The sequence below is a fragment of the Schistocerca americana genome, chromosome 8 (genome assembly GCF_021461395.2).
Source record: "Schistocerca americana isolate TAMUIC-IGC-003095 chromosome 8, iqSchAmer2.1, whole genome shotgun sequence".
NCBI lineage: Eukaryota > Metazoa > Arthropoda > Insecta > Orthoptera > Acrididae > Schistocerca > Schistocerca americana.
The window spans coordinates 460626204-460644988 of record NC_060126.1 but is presented as its reverse complement, the minus strand read 5'-3'; the positions used below and the strand labels follow the sequence as shown (position 1 = coordinate 460644988).

At 43.7% G+C, this 18785-nt stretch overlaps 1 protein-coding gene across 1 annotated transcript in view; it reads left to right on the top strand.

The window, feature by feature from the left end:
- LOC124545918 (UDP-glucosyltransferase 2-like) overlaps positions 1-18785 on the top strand; it is a 77330-nt gene that overhangs the window by 9824 nt on the left and 48721 nt on the right. Inside the window, exon 3 of the mRNA XM_047124879.1 lies at positions 10555-11138. Within this exon, the coding sequence (XP_046980835.1) occupies positions 10555-11138 (584 nt within the window). The remainder of the gene's footprint in view (positions 1-10554; positions 11139-18785) is intronic.

The following is an 18785-nucleotide window of genomic DNA, read 5'->3' as shown; positions in this document are numbered from 1 at the left end:
GACGTACGCCGCTGGTCGTCATGGAAGGCGCCGCAACGGCTGTGCTATGAGAGAGTGCCATCCTCCGACCGATAGTGCAACGATATCTTCAGCATATTGGCGAGGCATTCGTCTTCATGGACGACAATTTGCGCCCCCACCGTGCACATCTTCCTTTAGGATAACGACATCGCTGGACTAGAGTGGCCAGCATGTTCTCCAGACATGAATCCTGTCGAGCATGCCTGGGATTGAAAAGAGCTGTGACCCGACAACCACTCTGAGGGATCTACGCCGAATCGCAGTTGAGTAGTGGGACAATCTGGACTAACAGTACCTTGATGAACTTGTGGATAGTATGCAACGACGAATACAGGCATGCATCAACGCAAGAGGACGTGCTACTGGGTATTAGAAATACCGGTGTGTACAGCAATCTGGACCACCACCTCTGAGGGTCTCGCTGTATGGAGGTACCAGTGCAATGCTTGGGTTTCATGAGAAATAAAAAGGGTGGAAATGATGTTTATATTGATCTCTATTCCAATTTTCTGTACAGGTTCCGGAACTCTCGCAACCGAGATGATGCAAAACCTTTTTTGATGTGTGTAGATATGTCTGCAGTCGTTACAGTTTGCTCGCAGTACTGTGTCCATTCGGATTGGTAACATTCAAAATGGATTTTTAGCGAACAGTTAAAAAAGTTTTGCAAGTTTTCAAACCCAATAGTCGCGTATTAAATGGATCAACAAAACTTCTCATTGTCACCAGAGCGTCGTTTGCTGTACAAGATTCTGTGACGCTTTTGTTTTGAAGCGTGATATTTTTTCGGTGTATGATAGAGTAAATATCTGTGAAATAATTGACGTACCCAGCTTGCGTATGCAAATGAGATTTGTAAAACACTTCGGAAAATTGCCAGTAACATCTGATTACTATGGCGACCGAGACTTTCAGAACAGAGAGTCCAGTCATTGAAAACAACGTAAGACCCGAATTGAAGAAGGCTCCAAGATCAATCAAAGAGGTTCTCCTTCAAAGGAGACTGCTTAAAAACACTCATGTGTCTTATCTTCGAATATTTCTTAAGCAAAGGGATCCGTATCAAATAGGGTTAATAGGAGACACAAACCAACCTTAGAACTGGCTTACCCAGTTTAACGTAGACTCCCCGCCCTAGTGCAACACGCCACTTTTCGCGGTAAAAATTCGTTGCCAGAAAATATAGCCCTCAAATGGAATTGAACCCCTGACCTCCAGAATAGCGGTCAAGTGTCTACCGACTCAGTTGCCGAACCCACTGTGCAATACTAGTTATACCCAGGCATACAGCATTTTACTGGTGTATGAATATACACTGCACAACAGAATTCAAGGATCAGTATTAGAAAACCTCTAATTGTCTTCCATTGTGAAGCAACAGTTTGAAGTGTGGATCAGAGGCGTCTACAACGTTCCTCTGTAAATTTTTTGTACGTCCATCCTTTTGACTGAAAGTCTGGTGAGACTATGGCCATTGACTGCTGTGAGAAAATGAAATGTGGTGAAGATGATTCCATTGCGATGTAGAAGTTTTAAATTTCACTCAGAGGTGTGTACAACCTTACTTTGTAATTTTTTTTTGTATGTATGCTTTTGACTGGAAGTCTAGGGGAGGCTACGGTCGTTCACTATTGTAAGGAAACGAAACACCTACAGCCGTCCTTATGACCTTCTTTATTGTGTAGCTACCAGATTCGGCATTTCAGTGCACCACCTCCAGGCCTTAGTTGATGCTGAAGAGGTTATCACGATCCACATATACGATGCACCAGCGGCCAATATAAGTGGTTTGCGCAAACCGACTGCATCTGTGATGTCTCCCCGACTATCAATCAACCCAGGTTGGTAAGACGACATCACATTTACAGTTGCGTAAACCAGTTATATTGGCCACTGATGCATCGTATAATGGATCGTGATAACCCCTTCAGCACTGAAGCTCAGAAAGTGGTGGGTACACAGTAAATGACATCGCAAGGACGGCTCTAGATGTTTCATTTTTTTACAATCCTCTGTAATGGTGCAAGAAAACGAGGCGCCCTTAGACGTCACCCTCAAGAGCTCGACGGCGCAGCAAGGTGTCAACATTTCCATTTTTTTATAAGTCATCAGTTTTCAGACTGGCTTGATGCGGCCCGCCACGAATTCCTCTCATGTGGTGCCAACCTCTCATCTCAGAGTAGCATTTGTAACCTACGTCCTCGATTATTTCCTGAATGTATATATATCTACAGTATATACCTTCTACAACACCCTCTAGTACCACAGAAGCTGTTTCCTGATTTCTTAAAAGATGTACTGTCATCTTATCCCTTCTCCTTTCAGTGTTTTCCACATATTCCTTTCCTCGCCGATTCTGCGGAGAACTTCCTCGTTCCTTATGAGTCCATCTAATTTTCAACAGTCTTCTGTAGCACCACATCTCGAGCACCTCGTTTCTCTTCTTTTCCGGTTTTCTCAGACTCCGTGTTTAACTTCCATGCGATGCTTTGCTCCAGAGGTGCATTCTCTGAACTTTCCTTTTCAAATTAAGACCTATGTTTGATATTGTATGTTACCCATCTTTCACTATAGCTTAAATTCCTATGAATTTCGAACGTCTTGTATCATTTTACAATGCCGAACGCTTGTTCCAGATCGACAGATTCTATCAATCAGTCTCGATTTTTCTAAAGTCTTGCTTCTATTACCAAGTGTAATGTCAGATCTGCCTCTCTGGTCACTTTACCTTTTCTAAAGAGAACTAATCGTCATCTAACACATTCTCAGTTTTCTTTCCCAGATAGTAAGTCGTATGCGCACTAAATTTGGTTCAAATTGCGTGAGTGCTCTCGTATCGTGCTCTTCGTGCTACTTCTCCTTACATCCCCACCCTTAGGAGTTAAATGCCCTCGAATTATCACCCTTTTCACAGTCCCATTCCACCCTTAAAAAAGATAGTGCTTGTTTACCCACAGTGCATTTTTCCCTGCATAATAAACCGTGAACGTACCAGGTGTGGTTGAGACTGGTCCAATCGTTAAACAGTTACACCACTTTCTCTCACCATCACAAATAGGGGCGCTAGCAATGAGAGGAAGTCGTCGTGCATCGCTTCAAACCACTCAGAAGACCGATTAAAAAAGAGATCTTCCCTATCCCCACAGTAACTGACCCCTGGTATTAAGTCACGGTTATGACTAACTAGGTTAAAATTTGCTCAGGCACTCCACTGCTAGTTGGAACATGCACATTAGCCTGTCTCTTATTTGGAATTATTTTAATTTTTTTATTATTTCTCTTGCACTAATCCCCACCCCCTTTTGGTTCCACTCGATGTAGAAATGAGCTGTGTGAATACTGGGCTCATAGAGAGGGACGTCAAGCTCATGGGAGATTATAATAAATTAATTACATACAACGAGACACAGAGACGATATCTACTTCAGGCAGTATCCGGGTACAGATTGGGTTTTCAAGATACTGATAAGAGACTTTCTAAAAAGACAATAATTGTAACAGAACATCTGATTTCTCATGCACTATTCCCCCTGCCCCCCCCCCCCCCCCCCTTCATTTTGGTTCCACTCGATGTAGAAATGAGCTGTGTGAATATAGTTGTATGAGCAACGTTCTGGGAACGCTTTATTTCCATGTTAGGGCTCAGTTCTACAACTCTCCAACACATTAATCACGGGAAACACCACCGAGCGAGGTAGCGAAGGTGATAGCACACCGGACTCGCATTCTGCAGGACGATGGCTCAAATGCGCGTCCTCCCATCCTGATTTACATTTTCCATGATTTCCCTAAATCGCTTCAGGCAAATTCCGGAATAGTTACTTTGAAAGGGCATGGCCGACTTCCTTCCTCATCCACCCAAAACCCGATAGATGACCTCGCTGTTTGCTCCCCTCCCTAAAACCATCCAACAAACGGGAAACATACAGGAAAAGATCGTATCAACACCGTGTGAAACACTTTTCATAAATTAAATATTCGAACTGCCCTCCGTTAGCAAGGATACATGTATCAACCCGCTGTCGAATTGAGTCCTTGATGTGCTGATGTATACCTGGAGAACTGCGTTTGTTTTCACGGCCTTCCACACTATGGCCACGAAGGCTATGCTAATCTTCGACTGGGGTTCTGTACAGAGGCGCTTTCAAATGCACTCGCAGATAAAAGTGTATTGGGTTTATGTCCGCAGTGCGCGGAGAAATAGCGACTGGTCAACCTCTATCCATCCATAGGTCAATTAATCTACTATTTAGAAGCCTAGGAACACTAAAAGTGAGATGAAGAGGAGCTCCTTCGTGTATGAAGTACATGTTTTGTCGCACATGTTCCAATAGAAAAGGTACAGTATTCCCTAAGAAAGCAGTGTAAGTTTGTCCCGTATGGCGTGGGTGGAAGAACAAGAGGCACTAACAGTCACCAACAATGCTGACCCGAACGTTAGCAAAACATCTTTGTTAATGACGTTGTTGCACAATTTCGTGAGCGTTCTAGAAGGCCCATACGTGCTGACTGTGAAAATTTACAGTGTGATTGTAACAACAACGACGCTGTACTATTGTACATATAAGTAATTTTTTTCTTCTGATTTTTCGATAAACTTGTGTAATTGATGTTCTGATTTCATTTCTTTCTTGTTTCATTATGTTAAGAAAATTGTAAATAAGTTTCAATGTGAATATTAATGTTTATGTCAAATGTCAAGCAATATTGTAATAGAATTGAAATGTATCAAATGTTGAAACTGTTGTAAGATGTTTAAAATTGTAACTGTGCGTCTGGTCCATACGTAGGCAATGTGTTAGGTTATGTAGAATGCAAAACCTCGGGTGAATACCCGGTCTGTCAGAGAGCGGTAAAAGGTGGATGGCAGGCGAGCGCGGGAAAATGCACGCGGGGACTGCACGGCACAACGGGCTCAGTGGTAGTTGGGGTTTGACACTGGTTTGAGCAACACCTTCTGGAGCGAGGCGGCTCTCCTGGAAGACATAGCTTCACTGAGCCTCGAGCATGCCGTTCCAACGCCCACGCAGCATGGAAAAATTCCATAGGCACTAAATGGAAAGGTATTGCGACGCTAAGAAGAATTAAAGTGCCGATACGTCAAGAGCCATAGCTGTGGTTGTATGTGTGCTCTGTGCCTCGTCATCTCGCCGCCCGCCAACCGCCGCATCGATACTAGCAGGTTGAAACTTTTAGTACTGCATTGGTATGGATCAGAGAGTAAACTGTGTTTGTTTGGGGCAATAATAACCTAAATTTTACCAGAACTTTTCCATCATTTAATTATCCTCACGACTAACCTAGACAGGGTCCTTTCCAAATGTTGTGCAATCCGAGTGTCCTAAAATGAAAATTAAAATTTGTGTTAATAATAATTATTTACAGAACTAGCTATGTTAGAATGGTGTTTAAACAAATGTTTTGTTAATGAACCAGTAAATGAATAACGAAGGTCTAACGAAGTTGAAAGATACCTTTATTATTGATATAGTAATGAAGTTTATTATTTCGAGACAGATATAAAGGTATTTAAATGAGCAGTAAATAACATGAAAAGAGTAGTAACTTATATACTGGAAATCTTGAACGCATAATAAATTCAGTCATCATTTTTTTTTTAAATACAGCGGTCATAAGAGTTTCAGGGTCCCCCCTCATTCATTTGAATTCTGATGTGTTCTAAATTGGTTTGACCAGCAAAAGTTAAAACCAATATAAAAGTCAAAATTTATCAGTGTTTTCTCTTTATCAAAATTGACATTTTGTGTGCGACACGAAAGTGCTATTTCTTGGGTAACCTATGCCCGATTTTAATCAGATTAATAGACAGTATAAAGTTTTGTAGTATACATTATAGTGTAGTGTTATGTATTCATGGTTTTCCATAGCAGTACAGAACTTGAAACTATCAGTTCAATAGAATTTTTGCTTCTAAAATTCTACTATATTATGCAGTGTTACTACTTGTTGTTTTGCGTGAATATATACCAACTTGTACAGGGAAGAAACTCAGTCAATGCCTAATTAGGCTGGCGACCGTATTATTAACTAATTGGTAGCATCTTCAGAGTTGCTTTTGGTCCATCCTGACGTGTAACTGCATTTCGAACTTACTTGACGTATCATTGTTATCACAGAGTGGATGTAAGTCTGATTTGCCACCATTCAGGTTCACACGGTCGATATCTATACGAAAATCCTTTCTCATAAGGTGAACCCCGCTCACTTACCATAGTATAGGCTTTAACGAGTAATGTGTGCCACACAGATTACATGATCACGTGAAAATAAAGCCTCATCCTTGACAGCACATTTACACTAAAGTGAGGGTTGACACATTGTTGAATAAACCAATCGTAGAAGTGTACCCGTGAACAAAAGTTTAGCTGCCGGCAGTGGCTGCGCACGCTGTACATGGTACCTGTAGCAACTGTCTCGCACTGACACTGGGATTGTCGTCAACTTCAAGAAGAATTTCCTCCTCCAGATGAGGTGTCGCCGTCCTAGGCCTCCCACAATGGCGAGAAGTAGACTAAATCGCCCCATGCTCCCTACGACGCCAATCAGTCGTTTCAAACGTCCTGGTATAGCGACACAGTCGTTTCGTAAACCACTCCCGACAGAACAGTTGAGCGCCACGTCCAGTACCGTCTGTTAATCCGCACTCAAAAGGGCATCTGCAATCCCGCATTTGAGTACACTTTCATTGCAGTGTACTGGAAACCAAGTCCACGAGGTATACTATACAGCTGGTGCTACGTGCTTGATGCTAGTAGAACAATTATGCCAGTCCAGTGGCGCAATGAACACTCGCGGTGGACCTAACAATTACGACTTACTGTACATTCTAACCGAATGTAACTAGAGGGTCTCTAGAACATTTAATGTAAGGAAACGTTTCGTGTAATGCTGGTACGTTCTGTTTCTATGTTTCCCTTGATTAATGTGATCACGAAGAGAGGTAGAAAATGAGCTCTAGTACGGAAATAAAGCATTTCCGAATTAATGTGCATATAACACCTTTTATTCCTCTAGTATCGAACTCGACAATACTTCAGAATTGCTAAATATGTATGACTGTTGGATATACAGCCTAAATTCCTTGCCCCCTCCCTCTCTTTCTGCCCTTTTCGTCCTCCCCCTGTTTGTCCACCCCTCCTCCTCTAATCCCTCTCTCTGTGCATCACCTCCTCGCCCCTTTGTTTGTCTATCACCATTTCCTCCCACTCACCCCGCTCTCTCTGTCTTCTTACCCCTCTCTCTGACCTTGAGCCTTGTTTATTGTTATTGCAAAGAAATCTTCATTGGTAATTGCAGTCACGTAAAATGAAGGGGTAAACTGACAGCTGTGTGAGACTGATCACAGCACCTGGTGGCCATAGTTGCAACTGGACGTCGGTGTTGCGATGCATGGAAATCAAGCACCCCATAGTCTGGACATTGATGCTACCAAGTTTGGTCCTCATACAGTTATTGGTTTCCATGTTATAAGGTTTAAATAGGGAAAGCTGCTCGCATGAGTTTCTTAGAAGTAGATACCTTAGGGACTGTGAAGCAACTCAAATCGCTTGATACGGGCAAGTCTTCAGGTCCAGATTGTATACCGATTAGGTTCCTTTCAGATTACGCTGATGATATAGCTCCCTACTTAGCAATCATATACAACTGCTCGCTCACCAATAGATCTGTACCTACAGATTGGAAAATTGCGCGGGTCGCACCAGTGTTTAAGAAGGGTAGTAGGAGTAATCCATGGAACTACAGACCTATATCATTGACGGCGGTTTGGAGTAGGGTTTTGGAGCATATACTGTGTTCAAACATTATGAATCACCTCGAAGGGAACCATCTATTGATATGTAATCAGCATGGTTTCAGAAAACATCGTTCTTGTGCAACGCAGCTAGCTCTTTATTCGCACAAAGTAATGGCCGCTATCGACAGGGGATCTCAAGTTGATTCCGTATTTCTAGGTTTCCGGAAAGCTTTTGACACCGTTCCCCACAAGCGACTTTTAATCGAGCTGCGGGCCTATGGGGTATCGTCTCAGTTGTGCAACTGGATTCGTGATTTCCTGTCAGGAAGGTCGCAGTTCGTAGTAATAGACGGCAAATCATCGAGTAAAACTGAAGTAATATCAGGTGTTCCCCAGGGAAGCGTCCTGGGACCACTACTGTTCCTCATCTATGTAAATGACCTGGGTGACAATCTGAGCAGTTCTCTTAGGTTGTTCGCAGATGATGCTGTAATTTACCGTCTAGTAAGATCATCCGAAGACCAGTATCAGTTGCAAAGCGATTTAGAAAAGATTGCTGTTTGGTGTGGCAGGTGACAGTTGGCGCTAAATAACGAAAAGTGTGAGGTGATCCACATGAGTTCCAAAAGAAATCCGTTGGAATTCGATGACTCGATAAATAGTACAATTCTCAAGGCTGTCAATTCAACTAAGTACCTGGTTGTTACGAACAACTTCAGTTGGAAAGACCGCATAGATAATATTGTGGGGAAGGCGAGCCAAAGGTTGCGTTTCATTGGCAGGACACTTAGAAGATGCAACAAGTCCACTAAAGAGACAGCTTACACTACACTCGTTCGTCCTGTGTTAGACTACTGCTGCGCAGTGTGGGATCCTTACCATGTGGGATTGACGGAGGACATCGAAAGGGTGCAAAAACGGGCAGCTTGTTTTGTGTTATCACGTATTAGGGGAGAGAGTGTGGCAGATATCATACGCGAGTTGGGATGAAAGTCATTAAAGCATAGACGTTTTTCGTCACGGCGAGATCTATTTACGAAATTTCAGTCACCAACTTTGTCTTCCGAATGCGAAAATATTTTGTTGAGCCCAACCTACATAGGTAGGAATGATCATCAAAATAAAATAAGAGAAATTAGAGCTGAACAGTTAGGTTTAGGTGTTCGTTTTTCCCGCGCGCTGTTCGGGAGTGGAATGGTAGAGAGATACACTCCTGGAAATGGAAAAAAGAACATATTGACACTGGTGTGTCAGACCCACTATACTTGCTCCGGACACTGCGAGAGGGCTGTACAAGCAATGATCACACGCACGGCACAGCGGACACACCAGGAACCGCGGTGTTGGCCGTCGAATGGCGCTAGCTGCGCAGCATTTGTGCACCGCCGCCGTCAGTGTCAGCCAGTTTGCCGTGGCATACGGAGCTCCATCGCAGTCTTTAACACTGGTAGCATGCCGCGACAGCGTGGACGTGAACCGTATGTGCAGTTGACGGACTTTGAGCGAGGGCGTATAGTGGGCATGCGGGAGGCCGGGTGGACGTACCGCCGAATTGCTCAACACGTGGGGCGTGAGGTCTCCACAGTACATCGATGTTGTCGCCAGTGGTCGGCGGAAGGTGCACGTGCCCGTCGACCTGGGACCGGACCGCAGCGACGCACGGATGCACGCCAAGACCGTAGGATCCTACGCAGTGCCGTAGGGGACCGCACCGCCACTTCCCAGCAAATTAGGGACACTGTTGCTCCTGGGGTATCGGCGAGGACCATTCGCAACCGTCTCCATGAAGCTGGGCAACGGTCCCGCACACCGTTAGGCCGTCTTCCGCTCACGCCCCAACATCGTGCAGCCCGCCTCCAGTGGTGTCGCGACAGGCGTGAATGGAGGGACGAATGGAGACGTGTCGTCTTCAGCGATGAGAGTCGCTTCTGCCTTGGTGCCAATGATGGTCGTATGCGTGTTTGGAGCCGTGCAGGTGAGCGCCACAATCAGGACTGCATACGACCGAGGCACACAGGGCCAACACCCGGCATCATGGTGTGGGGAGCGATCTCCTACACTGGCCATACACCACTGGTGATCGTCGAGGGGACACTGAATAGTGCACGGTACATCCAAACCGTCATCGAACCCATCGTTCTACCATTCCTAGACCGGCAAGGGAACTTGCTGTTCCAACAGGACAATGCACGTCCGCATGTATCCCGTGCCACCCAACGTGCTCTAGAAGGTGTAAGTCAACTACCCTGGCCAGCAAGATCTCCGGATCTGTCCCCCATTGAGCATTTTGGGACTGGATGAAGCGTCGTCTCACGCGGTCTGCACGTCCAGCACGAACGCTGGTCCAACTGAGGCGCCAGGTGGAAATGGCATGGCAAGCCATTCCACAGGACTACATCCAGCATCTCCACGATCGTCTCCATGGGAGAATTGCAGCCTGCATTGCTGCGAAAGGTGGATATACACTGTACTAGTGCCGACATTGTGCATGCTCTGTTGCCTGTGTCTATGTGTCTGTGGTTCTGTCAGTGTGATCATGTGATGTATCTGACCCCAGGAATGTGTCAATAAAGTTTCCCCTTCCTGGGACAATGAATTCACGGTGTTCTTATTTCAATTTCCAGGAGTGTAGTATGAGTGTGGTTCGATGAACCCTCCTGCCAAGCACTTAAATGTGAATTGCAGAGTAATGATCTAGATGTAGACATAGATGAAAGTTTAATTGTAACCATCCGGCGTACACCGGTACAGCAACGGTGTTTTTCTCTTGCTGGCAGAGTTTGACTTCGTGGAGTACGGCTCGCTTTCGCCATTCACGCAGCAGACGGTGGTGTCAGGTATCGGCACGGAGGTGTGCCGGCGCCTGATGGACAACCCGGGAGTTCGCGACCTCATAGACTCCCGGCAGCGGACGTACGACCTGCTCATCATGGAGGGCTTCTTCCACGACTGCTTCCTCGCCTTCTCGCACAAGTACCGGGCGCCGACCGTGCTCACGTGCACCTTCGGCGGCGGCAGCAGCTGGGACAACCATCCAATGGGCAACCCGTACCCTCTGGCGTACTTGCCCGAGGCCGGCTTGGCCTACAGCAGCAGCATGAGCCTCTTCCAGAAGACCTACAACGCCCTGTTCTCGCTCGCAATCAACCTCCACCGAGTCCTCGTCTACTTCCCAGTCATGGACGAGATGGTGCGCGAGCACTTCGGGGATCCCAGTATGCCCCCTCTGGCGGAACTGCAAAGCAACGCGTCCCTGCTGCTGATCAACAACCACTTCAGCTTTGACTACCCGAGGCCACTGGCGCCAAACACAGTGCAGGTTGCTGGGATGCACATCAGGCCCCCTAAGGCACTCCCGAAGGTAAGGACTACGAGTACCGAGCAGTGCTGCCAGGTATTTTTTACCCTATAAGGGACTGAACCATCAATTAGGGCGGTTCACAAACAACTCAAATACACATGTTATTCCAAAACGTCATCGTGGAAGTAGGGGCCAGGAGGTGCTGGTGAAATAACACACACTACTAAAGATACCTTTTTATTTTAAAGACTTTCTCAATAATACATTTTAAAGTATGGCATTTAAAAAAAAAAACAATTTCCAATAGCTGACAAATCTTCTTTATGAAAAGGAGATTGCGAGATATGACTTTAACAACTTCCCAATAATAAGATGTTATTAACAACAATTTAAAAAAAAAACTCTTAAATAGCTGGCAAATTTTCTCTAAGTAAAGGATATTGCAAGGTATTACGTTAACAAATTCCCAATAATAAGATTTTAAACTTATCATATATACCGGGTGATCAAAAAGTCAGTACAAATTTGAAAACTGAATAAATCACGGAATAATGTAGATAGAGAGGTACAAATTGACAGACATGGTTGGAATAACATGGGGTTTTATTAGAACCGAAAAAATACAAACGTTCAAAAAATGTCCGACAGATTGCGCTTCATCTGATCAGAATAGCAATAATTAGCATAACAATGTAAGACAAAGCAAAGATGATGTTCTTTACAGGAAATGCTCAATATGTACACAATCATTCCTCAACAATAGCTGTAGTCGAGGAATAATGTTGTGAATAGCACTGTAAAGCATGTCCGTAGTTATGGTGAGGCATTGGCGTCGGATGTTGTCTTTCAGCATGCCTAGAGATGTCGGTCGATCACGATACACTTGCGACTTCAGGTAACCCCAAAGCCAATAATCGCACGGACTGAGGTCTGGGGACCTGGGAGGCGAATCTTGACGAAAGTAGCGGCTGAGCACGCAATCATCACCAAACGACGCGCGCAAGAGATCTTTCACGCGACTAGCAATATGGGGTGTTTTTTTTCGCTCTAATAAAACACCATGTCATTCCAAGCATGTGTGTCAATTTGTACCTCTCTATCTACATTATTCCATGGTTTATTAAGTTTTCAAATTTGTACTGACTTTTTGATCACAATTCCTTAAAAAAACCTTTAAGTAGCTAGTTTGTACTAAATTTAAAATAGTTGTCTCTTGCCAATTAAATAACTTATATTACGCCTGTCAGTTGTTACAAGATAAATGTGAATAAGCCAGCACACAAACCTTCTCTAAAGGGGCCCAGATCACAATAGTAGGAATACTTATTGGTGGTCTACAGGGCCACAGCAGATCAGCACCAAAACTTGCATTACAAGCCACCATCTCCCCGAGTTACCCAAAACCAGAAGATGTGGCAAGGGCGGTGCCTGTACAGACTCTGAACCACAGAGACACACGACACCGACCCTAAATCATCCAATCGAGGTGTGACTGAAACAGCCCGACCAAGAAGCAATTACCACATTCCCGCAGACAGGCAAACGAAAACTGTGGTGGGAAGACCCCTACAAAACCACTGGTGAAGAAACTCACACACTTCACTAGAACTTGAAAAACCCCTTAACTAACTCTGTTACGTAAAAACAGTACTCAACTTGTCACACTCCACCACAACGCCGGGAATACGTTTCACTTCCAAATGCTCGTCAGAGCCAATTGCTGCCAGTGGTTCCAACGGCGAATAAGAAGACATACGGTCCCACGCGCCGATCTCCTGTACCACGGCTTCTAAGCTTCATGAGCCACGTACATGCGGGTAAGGCAGACTTAGCCCCTGACAGCCAGGAGGTCGGCCAAAGCACGTGGCGAGCAGTTGACGACCCCCAGCAACAGGCAACAGGGCCACGCTCGCGCCACCACCTCTCTCGGTCACCGCCCAGTACGTACTCCTCCATCGTCACGCGACCCTACACTTGCTCCACCTCCCGCCAGAGGGCGGTAGCGATCCAAACAGCGCGCCAAACCGAAAGCGCCACCGCAATCACTAGACGCGAAGCGAAGGCACTCCGCCTGGCGCGCTTTTCGAAGAGCCGGACACAACTACGGCTCAGGGACAAATGTGTACCTGGGCAAAAAAACGGGATTTCATTTTTTTTACCCGAGGCTAATGAAAAACAAATGCATTTTTTTGTGAAAAGCATAGTTGCTACCCACCATATAGCGGAGATGCTGACTCCCAGAAAGGCACAACAAAAAGACTGTCACACAATTAGCTTTCAGGATACGAAGCCTTTGTCAAAATTAGACAATATACATATACGCTAACGCAACTCGCACACACCTTACCCCAGTCTCTGGCAATTGGAGTGTGTGTGCGTGTGTGTATGTTATCTAATTTTGACAAAGGCTCTGTTGGACGAAAGCTAATAGTCTTTTGTTGTGCCTTTCTGCGACTCAGCGTCACCGTCATATGGTCAGTAGGAACTATCCTTTCCGTTATATTGTTACATTCCATCCTGATTTTCCATTGTTTAATTATTTTTTGTGATTTATTGTTGTTGGTTGTATTTTAACGAAGAATGTGTAAGTTTTAACATGCTATTGTTTGATTTTGCATGTTTAAAAAAATCACTGCAGTTATAATCATAGTTTAAAATTGTGTTTAATTAACTTTTCATCAAATTCTGGTTACATGTATTTCGTACATCAGTCCATTTTAATGCCATCTGCGAAAAAACCCTTTCTACGAGGCAGATGGACCTTGTGAGATACTTAAGGTGAACGATAAGGCGTTAAAAATATTAAGGATTTGCTTCTTCGAAAAGCGTTCCACGATTTTCTTCCATTGCTCAGTCGCACACTTATTTTTGTCGTCAAGGGTGTTCCATGTGTAGGCTTCTTTTAATTATTTGAAACTGTTCGTATAAGAGTCCATGATCAGGAGATAGATCCTTATAAGTTCCGCAGCTTTTTGAAAATGGTCGTACTTTACTGGTGATTTGAAGTTCAAAAACAGCATCTTGGAAAATATGTTGTTTTCTGAGAAATTATATCGTGGTAACAAGTACCTTACAAGATTGGTGTAGAACTGTAGACAATCGCTCCGAATAGAGCATTCAACGTTAGTGCTTAATTCACCCATTCTTTCTCTTCTACATCTACATCTACGTCCATACTCCGCAAGCCACCTGACGGTGCGTGGCGGAGGGTACCTTGAGTACTTCTATCGGTTCTCCCTTCTATTCCAGTCTCGTATCGTTCGTGGAAAGAAAGATTGTCGGTATGCCTCTGTGTGGGCTCTAATCTCTCTGATTTTATCATCTTCGCGAGATATACGTAGGAGGGAGCAATGTACTGCTTGACTCCTCGGTGAAGGTATGTTCTCGAAACTTCAACAAAAGCCCGTACCGAGTTACTGAGCATCTCTCTTGCAGTGTCTTCCACCGGAGTTTACCTATCATCTCCGTAACGCTTTCGCGATTACTAAATGATCCTGTAACGAAGCGCGCTGCTCTCCGTTGGATCTTCTCTCTCTCTTCTGTCAACCCTATCTGGTACGGATCCCACACCGGTGAGCAGTAAACAAGCAGTGGGCGAACAAGTGTACTGTAACCTACTTCCTTTGTTTTCGGACTGCATTTCCTTAGGATTCTTCCAATGAATCTCAGTCTGGAATCTGCTTTACCGACGATTAATTTTATATGGTCATTCCATTTTAAATCACTCCTAATGTCTACTCCCAGATAATTTATGGAATTAACTGCTTCCAGTTGCTGACCTGTTATATTGTAGGTGAATGATAAAGGATCTTTCTTTCTATGTATTCGCAGCACATTACACTTGTCTACATTGAGATTCAATTGCCATTCCATGCACCATGTGTCAATTCGTTGCAGATCCTCCTGCATTTCAGTACAATTTTCCATTGTTACAACCTCTTAATATACTACAGCATCATCCGCAAAAAGCCTCAGTGAACTTCCGATGTTATCCATAAGGTCATTTATATATGTTGTGAATAGCAACGGTCCTACGACACTCCCCTGCGGCACACCTGAAATCACTCTTACTTCGGAAGACTTCTCTCCATTGTTACATAGGAACTCCTCAATCCAATCACACAATTGGTCTGATAGTCCATGTGCTCTTACTTAGTTCATTAAACGATTGTGGGGAACCGTATCGAACGCCTTGCGGAAGTCAAGAAAGGCGGCATCTACCTGGGAACTCGTGTCTATGGCCCTCTGAGTCTCATGGACGAATAGCGCAAGCTGGATTTCACACGATCGTCTTTTTCGAAACCCATGCCGAATCCCACAGTGTCTTACTTCCGAAAATATTGTCTTTTAATTTTTGCTCAATCTTTTCGCGAATCCCGTGCCGTTCAGCATGCATCTCAACAACTGACAGAGAATTTGATTCAGTCTTCTTCATTGTTGTTTCTGCTGAAAACATTACGCTATACAGAAATACGAAAACGCCGAAGTTTTTTTTTTCTCTTCTTCTTCACATGTGATTATCTTTTGTAGGAGACAAGGACATTCACCGCGGAGTTCCAGAAAATGAAATTTTAGTGCAGGGCATTTTTAATACTTTTTCGACAGCAGGACCAAGATATAAAAATCTCGTGGCCACATGTTTTTTTTCTTTTCATTACACCTCATGCGCTTCAAATTGGAGTTGAAAGTACGCTCTCCGTTTCGCAGAGCTACTGAAGTGACTGTATATTTGCAGTATCAAACTTTCTACATCCACTTCCAGTTTATCAGTACTGTATTTTGCAGCATTGTAGAGAATGTGGACGGGGAAACCAACTCTGACAATTTACCATTTTCAGCTTAAAGAAGCGTATAAATGAAATGGTTTCTGCCGTCGTTTACTTTAGCGTGCCAGCAACGAAAGCCGAAACGCTATTTAATAACTTCGAAACTTGATATGCAAGTTCATCGTTACATTTTACAAATTCCAGTTGACCATATACAATCCCAGAATGATAATCAAAGACGCGTAAGCAAACGGGAAACATTTTTCGATTTTTTTCCTTACTTGCATCTGCCGCTGTAGAAAAGATTTTTTTTTAATGGTCCATAAATTATTTTGAATAGATTCTTTGGCCAATACTTCGCAAGCAGCAGCTTCCACTTTTGTTCTTCCGCTGCTAAAACTTTGGTCGATCTTTGAATCACTGCAGATGTATGGTAACAATTTGTGTGAACAATCTACACCCTTGTAACTAAGATAATGCTTTACAATATGATAAACAGACGCGTGTTTTCGAGCAGTAATCTTGTCCCTCTCCGAGACGGATGGTTTACGCTTCGAGAAATATTAGGATAAGGTACTTGGTGCTCTGTTACTAACAAACAGTCTAGTGAGTCCAGTAATTAAAACTTCCGGGCTAAGAGGTCGTGGTCCAATAGTAGAAATACTTCTCCCTGACGTTTCGTTGCCAGCTGCGGGCAACATCATCTGAGGTGAGTCTACGACTGTCGTAGACTCACCTCAGACGATGTTGCCCGCAGCTGGCAACGAAACGTCAGGGAGAAGTATTTCTACTATTAGACCACGGCCTCTTAGCCCGGAAGTTTTAATTACTGAAGACGCCGGCCGTGAAAGCCTACACACGGGTCTAGCGAGTCTTAGTAGAAGCATGTTGTTTCACATCAGCAACGCCTCCATGAGCACACGAGGAATCTTTATTGCACAGGCGTCAGTACGCCTTGTGTGAGATTTCTTTTCTATTTTCCTTATTCGGATTATACTTAATAAGCCTTTTGGCTTTCGTAGAAGGTATTCCATCACTTCTAGACGAATTATCTGAGCCACTGTCACTTAAATCACTCATTTTGTCTACAGCTTTAGAAATAATTCACAAGCGTAACACGTTCAACGCTCGGCAGTTCTAGAAAAACAATGAACAATGGAAATTTAGCTCGGACATCAAAGCGAGAGGCGTATAATAGTTTCCACAACGAAACTTTGTCTCAAAACCTAGCAGAAAATCCAAAGAGATTCTGTCCGTATGTGAAGTAGGCTAGTTGCAAGACACAATTTCTGCCTTCTCTGCGCGATAGCAATGGAAATACTATCGACGACAGTGCTGCCAAAGCAGAGCTACTATACACAGCCTTTTGAAATTTTTTCACAAAGAAGACGAAGTAAATATTCCATAATTCGAATCAAGAACAGCTGCCAACATGAGTAACTTAGAAGCTGATATCCTCGGAGTAGTAAAGCAATTAAAATCACTTAATAAAAGCAAGTCTTCTGGTCCACACTGTATACCAATTAGGTTCCCTTTAGAGCATGCTGATGCAATAGCTCCATACTTAACCATCGTATACAATCGCTCTCTCTACGAAACATCCATACCCAAGGACTGGAAAGTTACACGGGTCACACCAATATTCGAGAAAGGCAATGTAACTATAGGCCTATATCATTAACGTCGATGTGCATCAGGATTTTGGAACATATATTGTGTCCGAACATTACGAATTACCTCGAGAATTCTTGTGAAACACAACTAGCTCTTTCCACACACTAAGTGTTGAGAGCTGTTGACAAGGGAATTCAAATTGATTCCGTATTTCTAGATTTCCAAAAGCCTTGTGATACTGTACCACACAAGCGGCTTGTAATGAAACTGGGTGCTTATGGAATATCGTCTCAGTTATGTGACTGGACCCGTGGTTTCTTCTGAGAGAGGTCAAAATTCATAATAATTGATGGAAAGTCACCGACTAAAACAGAAGTGATTTCTAGTTCCCGTAAGTAGTGTTAATGGGCCTCTCTTCTTCCTTAACTGCATAAACGATTTAGGAGTCAATCTGAGTAGATGTCTTAGTTCGTTTGCAGATGATGCTGTCATTTATCGTCCTGTAAACTCATGAGAAAATCAAAATAAATTCCAAAAGATTTAGAAAAGATATCTGAATGATGCGAAAATTAGTAATTGACCTTAATAATAAAAAGTATGAGGTCATCCACATGAACGCTAAAAGGAATCCATTGAACTTCGGTTACACGATAAATCAGTCAAATCTAAAGACCGTAAATTCAACTAAATACCTAGGAATTACAGTTACGAACAGTTTAAATTGTAAAGAACACATAAAAATGTTGTGGAGAAAGCAAATCAAAGACTGCGTTTTATTGGCAGAAAACTTAGAAAATGTAAGAGATCTACTAAAGAGACTGGATACACTACGCTTGTCCGTCCTCTTTCGGAATACTGCTGCGCCATCTGGGATCCTTACCAGATAGGATTAACGGAGTACATCGAGAAAGTTCAACAAAGAGCAGCAAGTTTTGTATTATCGCGAAATATGGGAGTGAGTGTCACTGACATGATACCGGATTTGTGATGGACACCATTAAAACAAAGGCGTTTTTTCATTGCGGCAGAATATTATCACGAAATTCCAATCACCAACTTTCTCCTTCGAATGCGAAAATATTTTGTTGACGCCGACCTACATAGGAAGAAACGATCATCTTAATAAAATTAGGGAAATCAGAGCTCACTCTGAAAGATATACGTGTTCGTTTTTTTCTCGCCAACCTAGTCGTACCTTCATGTGGTACGCGTGTAGATAATAAGTACTTGTCAGCTGACCGGCGAAAGATTTGCAATAAATAGCAAACAAGGTTGAAATACGGGACACAGCCTTTCCCGGCGGGACGTTTAAAATCATGCCGGAAAT